Source organism: Myxine glutinosa, chromosome 12, assembly GCF_964187855.1.
Source record: "Myxine glutinosa chromosome 12, kmMyxGlut1.1, whole genome shotgun sequence".
NCBI lineage: Eukaryota > Metazoa > Chordata > Myxini > Myxiniformes > Myxinidae > Myxine > Myxine glutinosa.
Window position 1 is genome coordinate 24,699,952 of NC_136272.1, and position 26,550 is coordinate 24,726,501.

At 45.2% G+C, this 26,550-nt stretch overlaps 1 protein-coding gene across 1 annotated transcript; it reads left to right on the forward strand.

Moving 5' to 3' along the window:
- Positions 1-26,462, forward strand: ALDH6A1 (aldehyde dehydrogenase 6 family member A1). The gene is made up of 12 exons (XM_068133015.2): positions 1-118; positions 11,976-12,014; positions 12,176-12,250; positions 15,600-15,761; positions 18,679-18,757; positions 18,903-19,205; positions 19,918-20,039; positions 21,050-21,239; positions 21,423-21,604; positions 21,833-22,012; positions 24,596-24,694; positions 25,957-26,462. The coding sequence occupies exons 1-12, from the start codon at positions 77-79 to the stop codon at positions 26,062-26,064; spliced, it is 1,581 nt and encodes a 526-aa protein (XP_067989116.2). The 5' UTR covers positions 1-76; the 3' UTR covers positions 26,065-26,462.
- The last annotated feature ends 88 nt before the right edge of the window (positions 26,463-26,550 follow it).

The following is a 26,550-nucleotide window of genomic DNA, read 5'->3' on the forward strand; positions in this document are numbered from 1 at the left end:
GAGGGCGTGTCAGGGGCAGAAGGCGTGTTGTACAGTTGGCATTCTCAGGTTGCTGGTGTACTTGGCTTCAAAGACGATGGCGGTGCGTGTTGTTCTCAGTCGCCTGGTGCACCCAAGGGTGAGCTACATTTACATGTGTTGGAGACGTTTCCCTCGTTGTTTCCCGCGGTAAAGTGCCACCACCGCTGCTGCCTTTCCTTGTGTATTTAAATTATTGCGAATCCGAGGTTTTTTTTGTTGTTGTTTGTATACAAGATCGAGGCTCGTGAAAGAGCTAACATTAATCACACAGAAAGAAACCGACACATAAAACATATAACATGGGGAGCGGTAGACAAGATGGGGCGAGAGGGAGAGGAATACAAACACAACATCTGAGAGCAGGGACATCGAGAGATCTGTAGGCGGGAGAGGGCTTGGGGGGGTTTTGAGGTACAAAACATATGGACACTGCCAGGACTTCCAGGAAAGAAGTTGGAATTTCAAACAAGGTGGATCTGGGGTGAATTAGTGGGGGTAGAAAAGATCAAGGTTTTGGATGGGGAAAGATAAGAGATGGTGGTGAACAGCTGTTTTAAAGACCTGGAGGGAAGAGTGGGATTGAAGGGAGTGAGGGAGTTTGTTCCAGAGGCGGGAGAAAAGAGGAATGAAAGAGTGAAGGTGAGCAGAGAGCCGAGATTTCGGCAGTTTAACCATCAGAGGGTTGCTGGCAGATCTTGTGCAACCTGTAGGAATATTTCGGGGACAAAGCACAGAGAGAGCTGGGGGAGCAAGGCCGGAGAGGAGTCGGTAGAAGACAGAAAGACCACCTACCTGTCTGCGGTGAGTGAGTGAAAGGCCCTCGGAGATAGTTTCCTCACGGGAGATTCCAATGATTCTGAAAGCTTTGGTTTCAACAGCGTGAAGCCGAACTAGGTGTGAGGCAGGAGCACCGGAGAACAGTATTCCATTGAGCTGCGGATGAAAGCCTTGTATGTGGTGAGGAGCTCAGGTGTGTCGAGGAAGGACTTCGCACGACGGAGGATGCCCAGTCGGCCACTGGCTTTGGAGGCCAGCTTGGAAATGTGGTTTTCACAAGAAAGATCATGGCAGATAGTGAGACCCAAAAGCTTGAGCGACAGAACTTCTTGGAGAGGATTGTTGAGAAAGTAGATGGGAGGGTTGTCCAGTCGATCTTTTCGGAGAGACATAGTCAGAGTGTGAGATTTGTCAGGATTGAAAGACATGTTCCACTTGTTTGCCCAGTCTGTGATTTTGTCCAGGTCTGCAGAGAGTGAGGAGGCTGCAGACTGCCGATCTGAGGGATGAGGAATGGAGCGGCAGAGAGTGGAGTCATCAGCAAAGAGATAGAGAGGATTTTCCAGAGAGTCGGAGAGATCATTGATAAAAAAAAAAAAAACCACCTTTAGAGGCCATTTTTCCCTGCAAGCGGGGGTTGGCCTTTTTCGGGAACCGTGGTTGTTGTTGTTTTTCGGTCCCCTTTTTGAAGCAATGTTTTACGGCCGGATGCCCTTCCTGACGCCAACCCTTTTTGCCGCCTTTAACGACAAACAGGGAATTACCAGTGAACTGGTCCTCAATTAGCTGACCTCGGAAGGATGACAGGCTGAGTCAACCCCCCTGGCGTTAATTCAGCGATCGACCGGGATTCGAACCCAGGATCCTAGGATCCTAAGCCGGCACCCTAGCCGCTAGCCCAACACCAGGGTTCATTGATAAAGGGAGAGATCATTGATAAAGACCAGAAAAAGCACAGGGCCCAGAACACTGCCTTGGGGAACTCAAGCCTGAACAGGAAGGGGAGATGAGAGAAATCCATTCAGGGCCACATGTTGTCTACGACCAGAGAGGAAGTCCGCAAGTCATGCATGGAGATTTCCATGGATACCATAGGAGGAGAGTTTGGTGAGCAGAGCTGGGTGCCAGACCGTATCGAAGGCACGTGATATGTCAAGGGAGACGGCTCTGATTTCCTGTTTGGCATTGAGGACCTCCATCCATTGTTGAGACAGCAGAAGCAGCATGTCCAGAGTAGAATGACCTGGTCTGAATCCAAATTGATGATCGGAGATCAAGCCATTGGAGAAGAGGAAGGATTTGATATCCGAAGCAATGATGGATTCCATGACTTTGCTGATAATTGGGAGCAGGCTGATTGGTCTGTAGTTGCAAGGATCTGTTTTTGCACCTTTTTTGTGTAAAGCGGTAATGTTTGCTGATTTCCAGGATTCTGCAGATGACCTTGAGCAAAAGAGAGGGTGAAAAGAACAGAGAGAGGAGACAGAGAGAGATAGAGCGGCAGAGCAGGATTTTAGGACCCTTGGGCTGATGCCGTCTGGTCCAGTTGCAGAATCAGAGTCGAGGTTTGACAAAAACTCCTCCACCCTGTCAGGAGAGAAGGACACAGAGTCCAGGAGCAGTTGGGTTTGACTGGGTAAGGTGGGAACAGAGAGAGATGGGTTTGGGACACAAGATTTTGAGGCAAACACAGAGTTGAGGCATTCGGCTTTGTCACGTGCGGTGTCAACTGTGTAGCCATTTGAGGTAAGGGAGGGGATGGAGGGGGAACAAACACCAGAAATGGATTTGACTACATGCCACCAGGATTTGGAGGAAGGAGACAGGTTTGAGAGTCCATTCTTGAGTGTGGAGAGATAGTGCTTCCTGGCACTCCTGAGGGTAGACACACACTTGTTCTGAGCTTGGTGGAAGGAACTGAGATTGCCTTCAGTTGGATTAGCCTTCCAAGAGGCAAAGGCAAGTTGTTTCAGGGCAACTGCCTCACCACAAGATTCAATGTACCATGGACGGGAGGAAGGGTAAGACAACTGAAGACGAGATGGGATAAATCTGTGTATGAGAGAGAGCAGTTTGCTTTGGAAGAATTCCCAGGATGAGTTGATGTCAGAGGCAGTGGAGATGGGAGACCAGTCCAGATGATTGATGGCTGTTTGAAGACCGTGCCAGTCAGCCTGAGTGAAATGCCAGACTCGGCGACGCTGAGGAGGCTCTCTGAGAATGGCCAGAGATGTCCACTTTAACAAGCACATGATCAGAAGAACCGATTGGGGCAGAGAAGAAGAGCAGCAGACATTAGCAGGGAAGTTTGTCATAACCAAGTCTAGAAGAAAAGATACACCATTGGCTGAGATCCGGGTCGGGAAATTGACAGATTGTGTCAATCCCAGTGAATCGCAGAAGTCCTTTGCTGAGGTGCCATGGCTGGTGAGAGATGAACCCACACCCAGCCAGCTGGCATGATGACAGTTGAAGTCGCCACATATGAGGAAGAGAGAGTTGGGATGAGTGGATAGAAGTTGGTCCATGTTGTCAGACAGTGAAATGTAAATGGAGTCATCACTGTTTGGAGGACGGTACAGAACACATATGAACAAAAGGTGGGAGCGGAGAGGAAGCCGTAGCCAGAGGTACTCCTGGGGGTGAGGTGGAGAGAGGGCAGTGCAAGGAGAGTGAGGAAGAGAGTTTTTGATAAAGATAGCCACCCCACCACCAGGACGAGGCTCAGGTCTATCATACCGGAGGAGGGAGTAACCAGGAAGAGATATTAAGGAATCAGAGACATCTTGAAGGAGGAAAGTTTCTGTTAAGCAGATCAAGTCTGGATTTTCAGAAGCAACCTGTATGGAGAGATCAGTCAGGTTTGAGCGAAGGCCCCGGATGTTTGAGGTCCATACCGTTAATGAAGAGAGAGGGGGGGGGGGGGGGGAGCATCGGGTACAGGACAGGGGAGGGGAGAGGTAGGGTAGGATGAAGGATGAGAGGGGGAGGTAGGGAGAGCAGTTGATAGTGTGTCAGAGATTACAGAAGAGTTGCAAGAAAGGGAAGGAAGAGGAGAATGAAAGGTTTGATGGTGAAGGGATGAGGCACAGTGAGGGGTTGTTTGAGGGGGGGCAGAGGAAAGTAGAAGGGGAGGAGGCAGCTTTGAGGAGGAGGAGGAGGGGGGAGGGAGAATTGGAGAGGAATGGTATGGGAGGAGATTTGAATGGGAGGGGTTGGGGGGGAGTTTTGAATGGGAGGAGTGAGGGGGGAGTTTAGGAGGGGAGGGGCAAGGGGGGAGATTAGGAGTGGAGGGGCAAGGGGGGAGTTTAGGAGTGTAGGGGCAAGGGGGGGATTTGGAGGGGAGGGGCAAGGGGGGAGTTCAGGAGGGGAAGGGCAAGGGGGGAGTTTAGGAGTGGATGGGCAAGGGGGATGTTTAGGAGTGTAGGGGCAAGGGGGGGGGGATTTGGAGGGGAGGGGCAAGAGGGGAGTTTAGGAAGTGGATGATTAATGAAAGACGAACATTGATACCAAATTGGGTTTATTGTGATTTTCAAGTCAGCAATCCGATTAAGAACGATGGAGGAGGGATGGAATGAATGTGAATTTCGAGCATGCAGTGATTTAGAGTAAATAAGGGATTGAATTTATTTTTTTTGAAGTGGAATGAGTTGGAGAGGAAATTGAAAGAAGCCTTTTGAATATGAAGAAAAACAGCGTGTTGTAATATACCACTGAATAAAACACTGAAGGGGAAAGTTTAAACATATTTAAATAATATTTAAACAGAACCGTGAACAATCTTAAATGCACAAAAATTCCAACGGAGGGCCGAGAGGGACCACCACGAGTCACGTGAACAGGGCAAAAGGTGGATGGCAAGGAGATAATGGGGGCGGGGCGAACAGCACACCTGAACAGAAGTACAGGATGAGACAACAGCACACGTGGAGAAAGGAAAATAAATGTTTTTGGTTATTTATTTATTGTTGGGGTTTTTTTTGGGGGGGGGGGGGGGGTGGGGATTTAAAACGTCAGACAAAGAGTATTATGTTCGGGGTAGAAGGGAAAAATCGAAGAGCCAAGCAAAACACGAAGTAGGGGACTTAAGTTAACAAACACCGACGGAGGTACAAGGCCGCACACGAGGAGCAGAACACGATTAATTACGGTATTTGCCAGACGATATTTAAAATGTTAGACAAGTGGTCGATGTTCGGGGAAGTTAGGGGGAGAAGAGAAAATCGAAGAAATAAGCAAGACAGTGAAGGAAAGAACTTAAATTCACAAAACACCGATGGGGGGAGGGAAGCCGAGAGAAACCAGGCCGCGCACGCGGTGGGAACAGAAAACGATTAAATTATACAAAAGTTTGCATGAATTGCAAATCAACACCAACTGGAAAACACACTGCAACACATGCACAATGAAAAACGAGTAGAAATTGACGAAGCCACGAATGGAAAAAATACTTTAACTTTGCTGCCGTGCAGAGGTCGAAGTCGCTTCCTTGCTCGAGGAAGCTTGAGGAATTTTGAAGGAACCTTAATTTTGGAAGGAAGGCTCGAGGAACCTTAATTACTTTACTGTTGTCACTGTACTTGCTTTCACATGAATGCCCCACGAACTTAAATTGATATTGGACATTTCAGTACAACAATCAAAAATAAATAAATAGATTTTCTGGATACTTCCATTTGAGCACGAGAACCAAAGACCAAAAAACCAAGAAAATGTAGTTCTTCAAATCAAATGATTTCGTTAATTAATCTTTCATATTTATTTAAATGATTTATGAACAGTCTCGAGACTTTTTTTTTGCAGGAACGTATGGAGTTGATGGTATATTATAATCACTAGTACACCCGTTGATTACTGGAGTGGCAGGGAGGGTCATTCATCTTTGGGGTATATAGATTACAGTCGATCTATGGTCGGGTCTCAAGAACATTGGGTGTGTGTTCATTTACCAAGTTTCTTGTGTCAAGATCGCCAAGTGGTTTAAGCATTCGAGCAAGCACTCCATTGAAAACCGTTAAGGAACGGCTGGCTTGGCAAGCTAGCTGCTAGGTAAATGAGCACATCCCGGTCTTCCTCCCTTTCAGTTTCGTATCAAACAACAGGAGCAAGTTTCAAAAGTTCGCTATGAAAAATGACTGGTACTGGCAGAAAGGGCCATGTTATTAACCCAACATTTGTGGGTTATATAGTGTACAGTAGATCTTCGTTCAGTTCTGATGTAGAATATTTTTATTTCCTGTAGAAGCCGTTGCTCCCACGGAAACGCCATTATAACTATAAGCGATTGTTACGGTTTTGTCACTTCCGTTGTTGTGGTTTTCATCCACTGTAAACATTTTTGATTCCATGTACTATTATTGTTGTCGTTTAAGGGAGATAGAGGTTACTATTTTCAAAAGGTAAAAAAGTCAATGTTTAAATGTAACCGGAACCGGACGACGACGAAGAGGAAGAGGAGGAAAGAAGGCGGAGCGAGTGAGTCGGGGAAGAAGCCTAGCTGCTTCGAGGTCTGGAGCAAACGTTGACGGAGGTCACCAGCGAACTTCGGGTTTCCCGGGAAAGGGATTCTTGCGACAGAGTTGTTATCGCTGTGACAGATCAACCTGCATGTCAGGTTTTGGCGGTTGATTCTGAGGAGAATCATCGTCGTGCCGTTATGCCTCGAGAACGGGCCGTCGGCCATTTTGACTCGCACAGGACTTGCGCTTCGCTCAAGGTTTCATCTTGCTTCGACCATTTTCACCACATTCAGACGTTTATCTGGTGTGAGTGTGTGTGTAACGTGGATTTTGAAGGTTAATTTGCGGCTCGTCGACTGTGAGCCGTTGAACGTCCATACCCGAAGGTGTGATTTCCCGGTCGCCTTGAGGGCGACTTTGCGCAGCTTTGGCAGCAGGACTAACTGCCAACCCAACGGGATTCTGGTCTCGATTGGACATTGTTCTGACGATCGCTGGAGCGGATCGACTTTGGCTTGAAGCCGGAATAACTTTGGCTTGAAGCCGGGATTAGAGACATTGGGAATCTTCTTCTTTTCGCTCACTTGGAGCACAGTGAGTTATATTGTACGAACCTGATGGTACCATCATAGGAAATATATATTGGTTGTACATTTGATTACTATTGTTGTTGTACTGTTATTCTTGTGTGATCTTAATACAATACTTGTTTGTTTGTAACAATTGGTGTGGCTTCTGTTACGGATTCGTCACTTCCGTTGTGGTGGTTTGCATCCACTGTAAATATTTCTGATTCCATGTACTATTATTGTTTTCAAAAGGTTTATTGTCCATGAACTGTTTTCAAAAGGTAATAAAGTTAATGTTAAAAGAAACAGGAAACCGGATCGGGAACCGGACGACGAAGAGGGAGAAGAGGGAGAAAAGAGGGCGGAGCGAGTGAGTCGGACAAGAAGGAGCCGAGCTACTTGCGGTCTGGAGCGAACGTTGAACTTTTGGGTTCCCGGGAAAGGGATTCCTGCGACAGAGTTGTCATCGCTGTGACCGATCAACCTGCGTGTCAGGTTTTTGGCGGTGGATTCCGAGGAGAATTATCGCCGGGCCGTTATGTCTCAAAAACGGGTCGTCGGCCATTTTGACTCGCGCGTCGAGCAAGGTTTCTTTGCTTCGTCAGCCGTTTTCACCGCTTTCAGACGTATCTGGTGTGCGCGTGTGCACCGTGGCTTTTGAAGTTTAATTTGCGGTTCGCCGACTGTGAGCCGTGAAAGTCCATACCCGAGGGTGTGATCTCTCAGTCGCCTGGAGGGCGCTTTTGGATTTCCCAGTCGCCTTGAGGGCGCCTTTGTGCAGCTTCGGCTGTGTGACTGTACTTGCCATCCGCACGGGATTCTGGTCTCGATTGGACATCGTTCTGGCGATCGCTGGAGCGAATCAACGTTGGCTTGAAGCCGGGAATAAGAGACATTGGGGAATGTTCTTGGTTCACTCACTTGGAGCACAGTGAATTATATATTACAAAACTGATGGTACCATCATAGGACATATTGATTGTACTTTTGATTCCTATTATTGTGTACTGTTATTCTTGTGTGATTGTAATACAATATTTGTTTGTGAGTAACAATTGGGGTGGCATCTCCATTGATCTTTGACATACAGAATAACACATTTTTCTGCCGTGACTCCTCTCGGGGTTCGGAGGTACACCGTGACCAGGGGGTCGGGGAGGAGCACGTAACACTTCACCATTGATCTTTGACATACAGAATAACACATTTTTCTGCCGTGACTCCTCTCGCGGCTCGGAGGTACACCGTGACCGGGGGTTGGGGAGGAGCACGTAACACTATTTATACACGTTAATATCACTGCAGGAAAAACGCCTTGGGGAACAACAACAACAACAACAGGCATTTTAAGCCCATTTTCCCTGCGAGAGCGGGGGTTAGCCTTACGGGCCCCATGACAATCTTCTCCATTTTGCCCTATTTTCTGCATCTCGCCTTGTTAACCCCCTTGCCTGCATTTCTTCTTCCACCACCTTTAGCCAAGTCTTTCTCGGTCTTCCCCGTCCTCTACTGCCTTCTACATTCATTTCCATCACTCTTCTCTATCAGTCACTTTCATCCTTCCTCAACACATGACCAAACCATCTCAAACTGTTTCTCTTCACAGCATCAATCACAGGCTCTATTCCCATCATCCTTCGCAATTCATCATTTGTCTTCCTCTCTCTCAACGATACTCTACACATCCACCGAACCATTCGCATTTCCACCCTTTCCAGCCTTCGTTTCTGCTCTATGTTCATTACCCATGTCTCGCTCCCATAAATCATAACACTTCTCACACATGCAGCATTAGGGTGGTCCAAAAATGCAAAAAAATCACTTTTTTATCTGGATTTTGATGCTCTATTGGATTATTGTTAGAAATGGTCTAAATCATTCACCCAAAAAATATTTTGCATCTGAGTCATCTATAAACTCATACACACTCAACATACTGTATAAATTTGTCATTTTGGTCAATTTTAATGACTTATAAAGACTTTAGAAATATTTTTTTCCTAAATAATGTCATTGATGGTACATACCCCTGTGAAGTCCTCATGGTCGAAACATGAGTCAGACATGTATGAACATGTTTCAAACATGTTTCAAGCATTGTCAAACATGTTTCGACCATGATGATTTCACACTCACAGGCGCAAGCGCATGCAAAAAGTCATGAACCACAAAATGGCTTAGTACAATAGTGCATGTACTTTTTCCACCTAGGTTGCTATTGGATTGTTCTCATTTAGCCAAATTTGGTGAAAAACGCCATATTTCAATTGAAGTGTGTATGAGTTTCTAGATGGAATTGAGCGAAAATATTTGGTGGGTGAATGTTTTAGACCATTTCTAACAATAATCCAGTAGAGCATCAAAATCGGAGAGATCGATGTTTTTTGGACCACCCTAATGCAGCATACACCTTTCCCTTCAGCTTCAACGACACTCCCTTCCTCGTCAGCACGCCACTCAGTTCCCGAAACTTCTTCCATGCACATCTCACAAGCAACCGTTGCCGAATCTGATCCACCTTCTCCATTCAGCATGTCTCCTAGGTGGAAGTGGGATGTTTCTCGGGGAAGTGGGACATTATTAGTATTAATATTGTTTTGTGATAACATTAACAATATGCGATTATCATTAATTTTGTTATTAAAAGCGTCTTTGGAAAAACACCACGATAAATTTTTCTTTGGACAAACGCCACAATAAAGTGAATTTAACATTGATATACACCTCAACACGCAACGGGAGGGGGGAAACCCCCTTGGGAGGGGGGCAAATGAATGTGCTACAACCTTCATTATGTAACCCTTGGTCATCCTGTCAAGTTTTGTTGAGATTGGATAAATAACGACAGAATGTATTGGTGTCAAAAATTCATCAGACAGACACGAAATGGCGTATTTTAGTATGATGAAGTCATGAAAGTTTTCCTAAAAAGCAGGAGAGGTCGGTAAATACTGACAAATGATTGTTTTTTCTGCCTTGAAAGTCAATGCGATGTGACCCGGGGACGACACTGGTGACATCTACGACGACTCCAGCTCTCGCTGTCAAGCGGGTGTGGCGGCGGAGTTGGAAAAGCCATGCAGTTTTGAATTTCATCTCCAAGCGAATGGAGGCCAAGGAAGGAGTTTCTCTTGATTGATCACCAAGTCGTGACAGATCTGATAATTCCTGAGAATAAGTGGGATGCCGAGCCCTTTTTCCCTTCGATAAGTTGCATACACGTCTATCGGCTGCACTAAATGGCCACTGTCTGTCCCACTGTCAATGTGTTGTTCATTTAGTGGTCTGGATTAAAATTTGATATTTATTCGATGGTCTCGAATATCAGATTCCAGACCACTGAATAAAAACATCAGACAATACCGCTGCACTGTATAGTTTGATATTTAACACCTAGTTCACAAGAATGGCCATGGCCTTCTGAATAAGTCTGCCACTGATGTCACACAAAGATTCCAAGGAATATATGCATATTTAAACAATGGCTGATAATTAATTGGGATTTTTTCCTCATATTTATGGACCTGATTAGATATTTTTTGAAAAAAATGTTTTGGACCTCTTTACATTTCTCCAAAAAAAGCTTAAAACTATTTTGAATAATTAATGTGACTTACATGATTGTAATGCTTTTCCTCTTGATGAAACATGAAAGGCACTTCCTGTTTTGTTAGTGATTCGCAGGAATTTAAAGGGTGAAAATTTTTGCCTTTTTAATATAAAATCTCGGCTCTGGAAGAGCAAGATGAGAGAAGTGGAAGATGACACCTTGACAGTGGGACAGTGAAGAATACAACAACGATGGAAGAACAGGAGGCGAGTGAAGAGGGGACGGGTGAGGTTGATGAAGCGTTGTAGGCCTTGAAAGGGGAGAGGTTCATGAAGCATTGTAAGGGGAGAGGTTCCACAAGTGGGAGAAGATGGGAATAAAGGAGTGGAGAGTGGAGGTGAGCAGTCAACCTGAATTATGGGACTTGCATAAGGAAGAACAATAGGTATGGCCTGGAATGATTGAGTGATGAAAGGGCAGAGGGATCAAGACCTGAGGAGAGGCAGTGAAAAACAGGCCGCCGACCAGTATCCAATGAGACAACTGCAGTCCCCGTGTTTCGGCCTCTTTTGTAGGCTTTGGACGCCACAACATCCTGGGTGTGAAATGAGCATTTACACCAGCCCATAGTGGACAGCAGTACTCCCATAAGCACCTGATAAAGGCCTAGTAGGCTGTGAAAAGATTTATCAAGAATTTGGCATGAGCGAAGACACCCAATCACCAGCTAGCGTTGGAGGTCAGTTTTCATATATTGTCTGCACTGGAAAGTGGGCATCTGATGGCGAGGCCCAAACATATTATGAAAATAGATGTGGGTTGATTCGACAATTTGCCCGGGGAGCCGCTGGGTGAGGTTTGCCGAAATTGAAAGACGGGTTCCAATTGCTATGTCCTTTCCAAGTCCGCAGAGAAGCAAGGCACTGCTGTCTGTTTGTCGGATATATGTGGAATTGTATCGTTACGTGGATTGATCCACAAAGTGGAAAAGAGGGATGTACAGCGCAAGGAGAGATCATTATTGTCAATAAGGAATAGGATTGGCACTCCGGACCAGCGTTGGCAATCCGGACCAGCGTTGGCACTCCGGACCAGCGTTGGCACTCCGGACCAGCGTTGGCACTCCGGACCAGCGTTTGGCACTCCGGACCAGCGTTGGCACTCCGGACCAGCGTTGGCACTCCGGACCAGCGTTGGCACTCCGGACCAGCGTTGGCACTCCGGACCAGCGTTGGCACTCCGGACCAGCGTTGGCACTCCGGACCAGCGTTGGCACTCCGGACCAGCGTTTGCACTCTGGACCAGCGTTGGCACTCTGGACCAGCAGTGGTACTCCAGCCTCCACAGGGAGAGGAGATGAGGGGAGTCTGTTGAGAGCTCTGCATTGACCGAGTGAGTGGAGGAAGTCAGCAAGCAAGGAAAGAAGTTGGCCTTGTATTCCATAGGCAGAAAACTTGGCAAGCAGAGCAAGACACCAGATTTTCAGCACCTGGAATGTGTCCAGAGAAAGCCCTAACTTTTCGGTTGGGATTCACGAAGTCTACCTGCATAAAGATAAAACATATAACCTGTTATTAATATGGCCGCGTGTGTTCACAGAATATTCAAGTACCGACAAGGCTGTACACATCATCGAATGTAAGGCTTTTATTTGTTTTTAGAGTTAAGTTTACAACATCCTTGTGGTGCTTTGTGATTGTATCAACTTGCTCGTCTTTTCACCACACTTTTTATTATCTCTGTCTCCGCCGATACTATCGACATGGTAAAATTAAACCAACACGATCTTGTCTTTTCAGGCAACAACAAAGCTGCTCATAGATGGCAAGTTTGTGGAGTCGAATGCACAAGATTGGATCGATGTGCATAATCCTGTAAGCATGGACTTTAGGGATCATAAAATGTGACCTTTGCAAGAGTTGAAAACTCGACAATTTTGGCAAAACTCAACGCCAAGATTCCAGATTCCAGACCACTGAATAATTTTACCTCTTCGATAACTTGTAACAATTAATAGTCACCTCCGCTGGCAAAGGTAAATGGAGGTTAGGCTTTCACCCCTGTCTGTTTGTGATCAGGATATCTCAAAAACTTATGGACAGATTCGGACAAAACTTGGTGGACAGATTGCATGTGTGACAAGGAAGAATTGATTAAATTTTGGTGAAGATCTGGATGTTGACCTGATTTTAAATATTTTTTATTTATTTATTTATTTATTTATTTACTTACTCATTTATTTATTTTCTTAATTACTCCCGCCAGGGAGTAATGCATTCAATCGTGTCTGTCCGTGTGTGTGTGTTCATGTGTTCGTGAACAAGATATCTGGAAAAGTTCTGAACGGATTTGGATGAAAGTTGGTGGGCTGATTGCCCTTGGGATAAGGAAGAATTGATTAGTTTTTGGTGAAGCTCAGGATATTATTCCGGATCCAGGAATTTTTTGAAGGATTTTTTTTACCATTGGAAGATAGGGCTCAGCAGCGGCCACCCACGGCGGGAGTATGTGCCCTACTGGGTGGCGTTCTAGGTTTTTTTTTGTTTTTTTTACGATTCTTCACTATTGAGAGATAGGACCAAAAGCAATATATAGCACAATATCTCAAAAATTTGTGGACAGATTATGACCAAACTTGGTGGATGAGTTGGTTAGGTGACAAGAACAAGCCGGTTAGATTTTGGTTTGGGTCCGAATCCAGATCCGGCTTATCAGTGCGATACAAAACAAACTGTTCAGCCTGGTGGAGGTATGCGCTCTACCGAGTGTCGTTTTAGTTTGACATGTATTCAACTTGTCTCCTCGCAATAGGAAATGCCAAACGTGCCAATTTTAATCTTGTAAAAGATTTTCAAACATAAAATACACCGATGTTTGCATTTACGTCATTAGAATTCACATTTCAATTTGATTTCTCAGATATTCCAGATGCCGAATCCCTAATGTTACGAAACTACTACTCCTCATTTAACGACCATTTTCCTGTATTAGGGAGTTGGTCGGCTGATGGTCCCTCCCCAATTAGTCCTCTCATTAGCATCCTCCTCCATTAACGTCAACAACTGCCTGTCTCTAATGATCACATCCTTCCGGGTCTTTTTCGGTCTACCTCGTGGTCTTTTCCCCTCAGCTACCAAACTCCTGACTTTCTTGACAGACTCCTCTTCTCTCTTTCTCACCACATGCCCAAAACACCTTGGTCTTCTCTTCCTAAGTACTACTAGTTTTGAGCCTCTTTCTTGTGCCCACATTACTCTGCTTATCCTTCAGTGTTGCCCCACAACACATCCATCTCATCATCCATAGCTCTGTCCTCTCTCGTCTTCTACCCTCATTCCCCATGTCTCGCTACCGTATATCAAAACTGGTCTAATACCGCCTAAATATACTCTACCTTTTACTTCTCTTGGGATGTTTTTGTGTTAAAATTCTCTTGACTCTCTTTCCACTTAGGCCATGCTACCATTGTCCTAGATCTCACAGCTAACTCTGCTCCACTTTTATGCATATCTCCCAAATAACAAAAGCCCTTAACCGTTTCCAGCGTAACTTCAAATCCCATATCCACTACCGCCATGTTCTCTGCATTTACACCTGAAACTACCAGCCAAACTACCAAATATGAATCGTCTCATTTGCTTCTAATTCTGTATTTGTTACCATGACTAGGTCATCTGCATGGAATAATTCCCATGGGAATCTTGCTAATTATATTATTTACAAACTCAATACATCCCAAACATTCTTCCAAAACACTGACATTACACATAAGACACTGTGTACTCTGAAACGTCCAAATGTCCACTCGCTGCACTGGCCTCGCCGACCTTTTGACCTCCTCCAACCCTCCTTTCTTTCTTCCGATTAAATATTCTGCAGATTATTATTTCTTATGCAGCCTGTGGCTGTTGGTTGCATCATTGCTGGGAGTGTACCTGTGCCATTGATGCAGTGCACCCTGTTTCCAATAAGATGGTGCTCATTTTGCTGACCTCAGTACGACGACAGGCCGAGTCAACCCACCTGGTGTTATTTAGCATCATGACGGGGGCTTAAACTAAAGACCCCAAGATCTTAAGCCAGCCACCAACGTCACTCTCAACTCTTGCAACCCACTCTCCAAACCTGCAAATTCTTTCCACATATTTTGCAGAACCTGCAAGTCATCTCTCAGCTCCTAAATTTCCCTTTGCCTTAAAATCAATCTTGCATCCTTCACTTTCACTTCCCGCACTCTGCTTCTTCACCCCAAACATCACGCACCCACTCAAACATTATTTCATTTGTAATCTAAATTGATCCATCTTCCACCTTTCCCTTAAGGTTCTTGAACATTACACGCACGACATCATCGTTCATCATATGCTGTCCTTTTTTCCATACTTGGGCAATTGCGTCTCGCATATCGGTTGACCTGTGCAGGTACAATGCTGAGACTTTCAACAATGTTGTATGCCACCTCATTGCTTCTGCCACTTCTGCCATGACATCACCAAGCACACCTTTCTGACCCTAATGCAACTGCAGTGTTCTCGCAGACACAAACTTTTGTCTACACCCAGGGCCGGATTAAGAGTTTGCGGGGCTCTAGGTCATTTTTTTATGTTCAAGGCCATATCCAATGATCCATTGTCTGTAATGTAGAGATTGGCGAAGGCGTCATCCCGAAGACTTAGGTGCGGGGCCTCTTCAAGCGTGGGGCCCTAAGCCATGGCTGAACTGGCCTGTGCCTTAATCAGGCACTGTCTACACCTATACTATTAACATGGTAAAATGGTTGAAATGGGTGGTCTTCTTTTTTCATGTGCAACACATAGTTGTGAGTAGCATCATTGGCTGAGAAGGAAGGGAAGGGGGCATAGCTGTGCCGCTGATGCATCTCCCTCCAGAGGTTAGGGCAGGAATTTGGAATTTTTTCAGGGTGCTGGCGATATTCTTAGGAATAACTTGTCTATACTCACAAAATGCCCTTTTATTGGCTTTTCCCTTTGTTTCGATCTGTGGTAAACCTTGTCATTCACCTGTTGGACAGATTTCAAAATGTCATGTTAAGCTTCTTAATAATTATGGGTTCAGGTTAACGATTGGCACGATGTCATTGCTACAGTTCCCAGATGTGCTGAACGTCTCTATTGTATGCAATGGTAAATGACCTGTGGTGTTGACTTTTGGTGCCGACATGCGTATTAGTTTGTTTATACCCGCTGTGAAATGTCCATGCAGGCCACTGGAAAGATTGTGACAAGGGTCCCGAAAGCAACAAATGAGGAGATGGAGAGTGCTGTGCAGGCCTGCGTGAAAGCCTTCCCAGCTTGGTCATCGACGTCGGTGATGACACGGCAGCAAGTCTTCCTTAAATACCAGCAGCTTATCAAGGACAACATAGTGAGGCCCTCACAAAACTCCCTCTTGTACCTAATATGTTGGGTCAACCAATGAACATTAAAGCCTGGTGTTGGCTTAGCGGTTAGGGTGCAGGCTTGGGATCCTAGGATCCTTTGTTCGAATCCCGGTCGATCGCTGAATTAACGCCAGGGGATTGACTCAGCCTGTCATCCTTCCGAGGTCGGCAAATTGAGTACCAGCTTGCTGGGATGAATGATCACGGTGTGTACCCCGATTTAGCATAGGTATACCGTATCCCTGCGCATCGTAAGAGCGTGACCAAGGGTTGGCGTCAGGAAGGGCATACGGCCGTAAAAACATTGCCTCAAACAGGGGACCATGATTGTCATGGGGCCCGCAAGGCTAACCCCCGCTCTAGCGGGGAAAATGGCCTTAAAACGATCATTCTTCATATATTCTTAGAATAGAATAATCTACTTTAGAATAGGAAGTGCAGAGGTGCAAGCCAAGCTCCTACTCTCTCCTTGCCAAAAGGGACACCCGACATACGACGGTCAATTGGACAAAATGCTGTTGTTTCATGTTTTAACTTCAATTTTATAATTAATTGAAAGGTTTTATTGTGATGCCGACCTTCCACGTGTGACAACATGGTACAGGAATTTTGGGGAAATTGGTCCAGGGATGTGAAATTGTATAAAAAAAAAAATCAAAGAAAAGCCTTCACACAAACAACCCATTCTTATATATTGTTGCGGACTGCGGATGAGGTGTTGATTTGCCGAGCGGATGGCGACCGCGGCCCGAACTATTAACAATGACTAAGACCCGATTCCTTAAACGTGGGCCAAATCGTGCCACAGGTTTTCAATGGGGAAATCACTAAGACGACACAGATGCTAAGAAGAAGACGAAGGTAGGAAGAACAAATATAATTTATTACTATTATTTACAAGACCAAAAAGAACCAAGGAGGAGGAAAGATAAGAAAATAATTTACAGAAGAAGAAGCGGACAGTGAAAATTCTAGCTTACCTATAGCAATCTTAATTAATACCTAGGGACAGAACAAACAAAGACAGACTCACACGAATGGGGAATGGAGGCAGGAGTGAATGGCTGGACCGGGAGGAAGGTTCAGCTCGGACCAGAGGACGGCCGGGCCGGGAGGGAGCAGCCGCCGCCCTTCCTCAACAGCAACGCTGCCGTCAACGCTCAAGCTGCGGCGGTCAAAGCTGCGTTGGTTCAAGCTGCTGTGGTTCAAAGCTGCTGTGGTTCAAGCTGCTGTGGTTCAAAGCTGCTGTGGTTCAAGCTGCTGTGGTTCAAAGCTGCTGAGGTTCAAAGCTCATGGGGCATCCCTCTCTCCTCTCCTGGATCACGCAGCTTGGTGTCTCTCTCTGAAGCTCCTTTTGTGTAACTCTTAGAACTCAATGGTTCGCTCTCCGTGCTGCCGTGGGGACGTCGTGTGCTTTCTCAGGACTCCTCTCTCAAAGGCTTCCGCGCACGCTTTTTATAACGCCGCGGGCGATCAAGCCGCCGGCCTCCAGAACACGCCCATCGGTGAGCTCGCCTCGGCCCTGATTGGTCGGCACGGGCTCTCTGGCTCCACCCTTGATGACGATGGGCGGGCACGCCCTTCTTCTCCGAGTGGGAGCACATGGGCAATGGCGGCGAATGCAGTTGGCAATAGAGGCTTTGTGAATGAAAATGAAAGGGGATCTATCTATTTGAATTTGGTGCAATGGAGTGTCAATTAATGGAAGACACAGCCTTAACAGACATAGAATAAGGATATAACTACCAACAAGGAGGAAATCTATGATTGGCTGGTGGATGTTTATGAAATAACTACGGAACGACCTTTGACCTTTATACACAGACTGGAGGCAGGAGGGTGATATTTTACAATTACAATAAAAACACATTACACTTACAATGATAATAAAAACTACAACACAATTCTCATATCCACAACAATATGTTTGACAGGGAGATGTTTGGTGAATTTAGTTATTTTCCCTGTGGAGACAAATTGGTGCCACCAATAAGTGTACACAAAGATAACTTGCTCGCCAGAAAATTATCAGGTAAAAGTTTTTACTAAAGGTATTGTTATGGAACCGGGGTTCGGGGTTCACCACGAGGGGGACTTCTCAGACCTTCTCAGACTTTCCCAGACCTCCAGACCTGCAGGCCGCCATGCTGCGGATAAGTCCGTAGCCTGACGGGTTGGAAAGCAACTACGGACGCCGATTGAGACCACCAAACCTGGCAGGGTCCTCGCTCTTTTACAAACGTGTTACCTTTCCGGTGGTTTGGCGATGACAATTAGGGTATGTACCCTTAGCGCTATAAATATAGAGAGAAAATAAAGCAGATAAAGAGGTAGGGCGAGGTATATTGTGGCCTCTGACTCCTGAGTCGACGGTTGTGTGCCAATCCCAAAATGGAAGGACAAACAAGGGAAAGGGGACGAATAATTAGAACAGAAAGGAGTTAATGCAAATGAGAACAGTGTGTGCAGTGGAAGATTTTGTGATGTGCGAGTGCAAACCTTGCCCAGACGAGTCAATAGGCCGATCATTAATAGTTTTCAATCGTGATGCTCTGTGCGTCTACGTAGACGAATTAGAGGTTCATAGAGGAAAGCTAGATACAGGTTGTGGATGTCAGTGGTGGAGCTATTTTCCTGTGTTATGGAGCTTATGGCTCTCTCGCTCTCGTGCCTCGGTCCCGTACTTGACTTGACACAGCGCAGTGCACCCAGCGCTGCCTGGCGCAGCTCGTCCTGGCTCCAGCGCAGCTTGTCTTGGCTCCAGCTAAATTGGCAATGGTGGTCGACTCTTCCATGGCATGAACATTCAGGCAGATTGTCCTCGGGTCTACAGTGCGCAAAGTAAACATGTGATGTATATGGACTTGTACAAGTTGCTCTACATCATGTTTGTCCTTACAGAAAGAATTGGCAAGAATAATTACAAGGGAGCAGGGCAAAACGTTGGCTGATGCTGAAGGAGATGTCTTTAGAGGAATCCGTGAGTCGCTCATTTGAAGCCCCAATTTGTTTTCTATTACTTTGTGACTCTTAGAACTCGTTTTTCCAAGGCTTGATTGTCCCTCTCCAGTTATTGATGCAGATCCTTTGGGACAATAATGTTCTTGATATTTTGGCCAGAACAGAGGTGGTGGAACACTGCTGTAGCATAACATCACTGTTGCTTGGCGAGACCTTGCCTTCGATCGCACGTGACATGGACAGCTACTCCTACCGCCTACCTCTTGGTGTATGTGCTGGAGTGACGCCATTCAACTTCCCAGCCATGATCCCTCTATGGATGTTTCCCGTCGCCTTGGCATGTGGAAACACCTTCCTGCTCAAGCCATCGGAGCGTGTGCCGGGTACCTCTATGCTGCTGGCTCAACTGCTTGCCGATGCCGGAGCACCAGCGGGAACTTTGAACATCATACACGGGCAACATGCAGGTATGAAACCACTTGTGGGCAACTCTTAAATATTGCAAGGATTTTATCTACAGTGGGAGTATTCAATTATTAATTATGTTGTCTTCTGGTGGATTGGAAACTTATTCATGAAAATCAGAAATGTTACGGGCCAACTATTTATTATATATACTGTACATTGGCAAAGGACTTGAGAAACATAAGGGTTATGGAAAGTTAAGAGTTGACCTCTCGTCCTCTATTGTCCAGGTTTTTCATGATCTTAAACGTGAAATAAAAGAGAAGAGAAGAGAAGGGAGGGTAGAGGAGTTTGGGAGCAGAAGTCAATATTGTTGCGTATGTAATAAAAAGATGGCCGATTAGCTCCACCAATCCAAATGCTGCATTGAATATGTTTTTCTGTAAGTTTTGATGTCTGACTCACCCTCTTGTCAATTATAGTTGTTGTGGAACATTTTTGGTTGTAATCACCTGGCCACTTATCTTTTAGAGCCTTGATAAGCTTATGTAATTATCTTACAGAAGACTTGCTGGGAAGATTGCTGGGAAACCGATAATTATCTTCTGTAACCATAATTCATTGTTCTTTTGTAATACTTCTCTGGTAGCTTGGTTTAATTGTTTGGTTCTTCTCACGTTCCATTGTTTTGAGGTTTCAGATAGTTTGTAGATATTGAGGGACCCCATTACCCCCATCTTTTCCACAATCTTCCCCCTCTCCCCCCCTCTGCAGCCGTCAATTTCATCTGTGACCACCCAGCCATCAAAGCCATCAGCTTTGTGGGGTCCAACCAGGCTGGGGAATACATCTATGAACGGGGATCACATAATGGCAAACGAGTTCAATCCAACATGGTGAGAGATTTCAGCATCTTGCTGTCAAGCAATAGAGAAAATACAGATTATCTACCATGGAAAACACAATGTGTGTTTGTGTATTTGTATATTGGTGTACTTGTGTGTTGTCTGTCCCCATTCATAAGGGTAGGTTTTAAAGGCTTTGAGTAGTGCTTTAGGAGGGATTTGAGTGGGGTTTTAATGGGCAATCTTTGAACACGACTGTGTCCACCTGTTGAAAGACCCAATGGAGGTTCCAAACGGAGGAACAGAAAGAGGTTCCAAAAGACCCAATGGACACCAAACACCCCAAATATCCTGAAGACCGTTAATTAAAGACCCCAATACCCTTAAATACCCAAAAGCCCACATTAACCCTGAAGACCCACAATTCCTGAAGATCCAAAAGACTGAAAGATCCCAAGACCCTTAAAGATCCAAAAGACCATTAACACCCTTAAATACCCCAAAGATCCAGATGACCCAAAAGACCCCGAGGAACCTGAAGACCCAAAAGACCTCGAGAACCTAGATGACCCCGAGGACTTTGAAGACCCAAAAGAAGAGTAATTATCTCTTGCATTGGAATTGTAGATGGTGGCTTGCAAACCGAGCCTCAAGGTCGGTGTACAGAAGCGTTTATTTTATTTAAATAACAAATACAAGGCGCAGGGAGGTGAAATTCGCTGCACATGATGTGCAACGTGCACAGAGTAAACCGAGTGTTCATTTGCATCTGTAGGATGTCAAATAAATAAAGATATAAGCACACCTGACACAAGGCCCAGGCTTCACTTTGGCACGCTCATGCGGCTGCACCATCAAATAAACTGTTCCAACCCGTCATTTTTGACAAGCTTTATACCAGTAACAAATAATTAACTTGGTGTGTAGGTTCTGCACTATTTTTATATTGACTGCCCGTTTTGCCAGAGTCTCCAGATACACACGTAACATGGATTTCTCAATTCTGCTTGAGCATCCATTAGTTATTCCAACCCTAATTCTTTTATTCTCCTCCCCAACAGGGTGCAAAGAACCACGGTGTCATTATGCCGGATGCTAACAAGGAAAACGCGCTGAATCAATTGGTGGGTGCAGCCTTTGGGGCCGCCGGCCAACGCTGCATGGCCCTTTCTACCGCCATCATGGTGGGGGAGGCTCGTTCGTGGCTACATGAGTTGAGGGAAAAAGCAAAGAAACTTCGTGTGAATGCTGGTACGTTTTCCAATGTCTGTACGATGGCAGGTTGAGTACGATAGACGAGTGGCTGAATTGTCTTGCATCATTCCAATCGCAATCGTCGGAGGTAAATTATTTGCCTGATGCTGCAACCGCCGACACAATAATGCCACTTCCACAGACTGGATTTGAAATTTTCTTTCCGTTCAACTTGTGCAGGAGACAAGCCAGGAGCTGACCTCGGACCTCTGATCTCACCTGAGGCAAAGAAACGTGTCTGTGATATTGTGGCGAGCGCGGAACTCGAGGGTGCGCAGATCCTGCTGGATGGACGTGACATCACTGTGCCCGGCTATGAACAGGGAAATTTTGTGGGACCTACCATTATCACAAACGTCAAGGTAGTTAAGTTGGGAAAATGGTAATCTTTCAGTTGGTTACCATACCATGGCCCTATTTATTGATGGCAGCAACAATCCCTCCCCCAATCCTTCCCTTTCTCCATCTCCAAATACAAAACAAGTGAATTGTAGAAATTCAAATCGCCCAATATTTTGAAAACCCCACTTTTGAATGATTGGTCCATCAATTTTGTGTGAAAGCCTCTCCCAACTGCTCCTCTATTGCAGCCACATATGACATGCTACAAGGAGGAGATTTTCGGACCGGTCCTGGTTGTGCTTGAGGCAGATACGCTGGACGATGCAGTCAAAACGATCAACCAAAACCCTTACGGCAATGGCACAGCGATCTTCACATCCAGTGGTGCTGTCGCACGAAAGTTCTCCAATGAAATCGATGTTGGGCAGGTGAGCAGAGCCTCCTGCATCCAGTTGCTAGAAACTCGGATAATTTAAGCACTGGCTAAGAGCTATCCTGTGGTTAAAACTCCGATGGTTAACTATCCGACGGATAAACTATGATTGGATAAGAGCTATCCACCAGATCAGGTGTGGGTAAACTTTTGATTGGTAGATGGCATCCCACAATGCATTGCACTGTCTCGTCTGTTTGCAAAGCTATCATATTAGAAAGAGGAAGGAAAATTTTCGGCCCACCAAATGGGATATATGCTGTGTCTGGCAACAGAAGAGCATGTAAGGGTCGGCTCATACCTACCGTATCATAGCGTGTGCCGATACTGCATCATAGCGTGTGCCGATACGGCATCATAGCGTGTGCCGATACTGCATCATAGCGTGTGCCGATACTGCATCATAGCGTGTGCCGATACTACATCATAGCGTGTGCCGATACTGCATCATAGCGTGTGCCGATACTGCATCATAGCGTGTGCCGATACTGCATCATAGCGTGTGCCGATACTGCATCATAGCGTGTGCCGATACTGCATCATAGCGTGTGCCGATACTGCATTATATTGCCGTGATCAGGAATGAATATCTTCTTTTTTTTTTTCCTGGTTCGCGCCACACGCTTATTTGCTGGTGTGATGATGCAATGACGCATGTCACAGTATGTGGATTGATTATTAGAGCACCATTAAATATATACGATATATTTAGTGTTCAAATATTTATATCCAAATAAAACATAGGTAGATCAAGAAGATTACTACCTCGTATAGGTACTTCTTTTCCCATGAATGCTCTGTGAAAGCGGGACGCAAGTCAATAATTGTTTTAGCATAGTTCCCGGCTGTGAGAAACTCGGATAATTTAACCCCTACATAAGAGCTATCCTGTGTTTAAATTTCTTATCCAATGGATACTTATCTGATGGATAATCTACGGTTGCTCAAAGGCTAGATCAGGGTAAGATAAGGCGTGGTTGAAGTTTTTATTGACATATGGTATTCCACAATGCTATGCACTGTCATGGCGGGTGAAGTCTGTCGTACTAGAAAGAGGAAGGGAAATTTTACACCAACCAAATGGGACATGCTGTCAGGCTGCAGAATATCATATAAAGCTCATTTGGGGTAAATTTTCCAAAATCCAAATGAATGACGTGAAGAGGAAGGTGTGGTTTACTATCACAGCTGCTGTCGTCAAGAGTGTTGGAGACAACTATTGCTCGGCTAAGGAAGTGAAGATGTGAAATGGTTCACACATTGTGTAATGTAACTTGACAGACAACGATCGATTGTTGTACGTTTATTAACTCAGGATACAGGCCCATTTCACGGCTGCGCCATCTGTACTCTGACGTAACTCGCGAAAACGGAAAAGGGAACATTTGCACATCCATACATGACACAATGTTTGCAGAATTTCCTTTCAACGTTCATCCGACAGATGTCAAACAAAGCTGGATCATCTGTCATTTCGAATTGGATAAACCTATGTACGTGTCACTAACCATGGATAAGGCATTATCCGGGCCAGAGGGGACTGGAGAAAGTTATCCAGAAAACTCACAAATTTATCCAGGGGATAAAGTTATCCAGGCATTGAGCAACAGAACCTATCCAAAGGATAAAATTTATCCACCGGATAGGTGATTTATCCACAGGATAGTGCTTATCCTCGTGTATAGCAACAGGGAACAGATGAGACTGATCAAGTTAAATGGAACTAGAACAATGTGAATGTGTCGCCAATATGCCTCCGTAATAGTCCCACAACGGGTAGATGCCATCGCTCACTGTCCTAAAAATAACCAAGTTTGATTTAAATGCCTTCAGCTGTTTTAAAGTATCACATTTTCACCAGCCATGACAGGTTTCACATCGATCGGTGAAGCAGTTTCAGAGAAGGGATTTTTTTTGAAATAAACATTTTTGGCTGGTATAGCACTTCACCTATGATATCATTATCATGCTTTTGTTCCCCATTTGGGAGTACTTGACAATGTGGCAAGTTTCAAATTTTTCCATTTAGCGGTTTCTGAGAAATAATTTTTAAATCCAAGATGGCTGCCATACTACATGACCGATGACGTCACAATTATCATTAAAACATTCTGCATGGGTGTCACTCCGACCGTGAAAGTTTCGTCTCAATCGGACATATGGTTGCTGAGAAAAACAAGGTTTAGCCCGTACGTCCGTACAGACAACCCGAAAACAATGCCTCCGCGACTTTGTCGGGGGAGGCATAAAAATAACCAATTTATCCACTGGATAAAGTTATTGGGTCTATGAGCAACGGAACCTTTCCAGTGGGTAAAATGTATGTGCTGGATAGGTGATTTATCCACAGGATGGGCTCTTTTTGTGTTTCTCACCATATTTGTCTGGTCCAAGTAAAGCAAGCTTTGCCAAAGGATGGCAGCCTTACTGATGTATCCACATGCATAGTTGTTGTAATAGTTGGATTTCTGTCTGTCGACGGTCAAAAAAAAAAATCCACGTAAACAACGTAATTTTTTCAAGAAGAAACGGTGGCGTTCGCGGACAATGTGTACGACACAAGGTGTGTTTATTGCAGATCGGCATCAATGTCCCGATCCCAGTTCCACTTCCCATGTTCTCATTCACGGGGTCACGCGCCTCATTTAAAGGAGACACAAACTTCTATGGGAAACAGGTAAGCACTGGTTTTCAAAACTTGTTCTTCCGTGACTGCAACATTTTGTAACATCATGGAGGCATATTCTTTTTACACAACAGTGTAACTGAGTCCATGGCATTAATTATGGCTTGTTAGTCCCCTACCGGTGTACACCGGAGGGGACTATAGGTTTGCACGCCATCGGTCAGTCCGTCACGCAAAGAACAGTTTTCTGGACTTTTTTTCTAAACTCTTAAAGCTAATGATTTCAAACTTGGTACATGGTTTCCTCATGATATGTTACAGATCAAGTTCGAACTTCATGACGTTTCGATCATTTTTGACAAAGTTATGGCACTTCGTTTATTCTAGAGTTCTCCTCGAGCAGCACCGCGCGCCCTCAGCCTCGTCTCGCGAACGTCAAAAGCGCGACACAGCGCACGCTTTCGGGAGGGGCGGAGCCAAGCCGAGCAACATATATACACACATCGATCATTGATCATGAACCGGAAAATATAATAAAGTACTGATATTTAGCGACTCAAAAGGTTCTTTATCAACAACTTATTTTCTCGTGCTTCTGCCGACCTGTCTGCAAGGTGGATAAATCGAAGTCCTGAGTGCGAATCACAGGTGAGCCCGTCCTGAGGTAATTACTAAATTAGCGACCTGTGGGTAAATAACCCTTGGTAATTTCCCCAACAGTAATTGGTAATTGGTAATTTCCCCAACAGTTTTCCGGACGACAGACTGCCGGAAGGGGACATGTATTGCAGCGCAATACTCAGAATGCTTGTTAAATATACAATTGTATTTTTTTTTCCCACAATTAATTCTGGTATTTTGGGAAGCTGTTGGTTTTTCATTTTCCCACCATACTTTCATACACTTAAGCTCCACCATTGGTCAATTTTCTTGCTTCCACATTTGCATATGTAAGAGGTGTTTTTTCTGTCCCATGGCACATCCAAACACCTCCATCAGAGAAGGACATGTGCAACCAAATCAGTAGCAATGAAATAATACACTGGATAATTTGCCATTGCACCTTTCCAGTAGGGTCACAATTCCAATAAAGAAGCTCAGCAAAGTGAGCCAACTCATACACCACATGAATAGATGGAACGCAATGAGATCGAGTGATTGTGAGATTATTGCTGATTATGTTAAAAAAGTTGAATTTAAGTTATTCAGAAATTATGGGATGACTAAAGGATCCACGTTTTGGAGGTTTGGGGGGACAGGGGTTAGTGAGATGGATTGTTTGGAGCATTTTGACACTTTTGACTAATTTTCAGGGCTTCAATTTCTACACCCAAGTGAAGACCGTCACAGCCCAGTGGAAAGCGGAAGATGCAGCGATAGCGAGTCCTGCTGTGAACATGCCCATAATGGGAAGGCAGTAGAAAGGATTTCTCCACCTTTCCCAAATATATCCACATGTAACCCCCTCCCCCCCCCTCCCCTCTCCCCCCCCCCTCTCCCCTTCTCCCTCCCCCCCTCTCCCCTTCTCCCTCCCCTCCCCCTCCTCCTCCCCTCCCCTCCCCCCTCCATCCTCCCCTTCCCCTCCCCCCTCTCCCCCCCCCCCCCACCCCCTCCCCCCCCCCACCCCTTCCTTGGATGTGGGCTTTTAATATCCGTTTCCTGTCGTAATGATTTCAGAGGTAAAAGTTTCACGATCGTCAAACTTAAAATAGAAATTGTGTAATTCCATATTCTGTGCACAAGGGATCGGATTTTTAAGATAGAAACGATTGTTGTATTATTGATCGATGGCTATAAATAAAAAACAACGTGGCATTGAGTCCAAGTCAAATAGTTTTGTTTTCCTGTGAATGTTTCCATTTATGAAGAAGTTTATTTTTGAGGTGCAAGTTAGTAGCACCATTAGT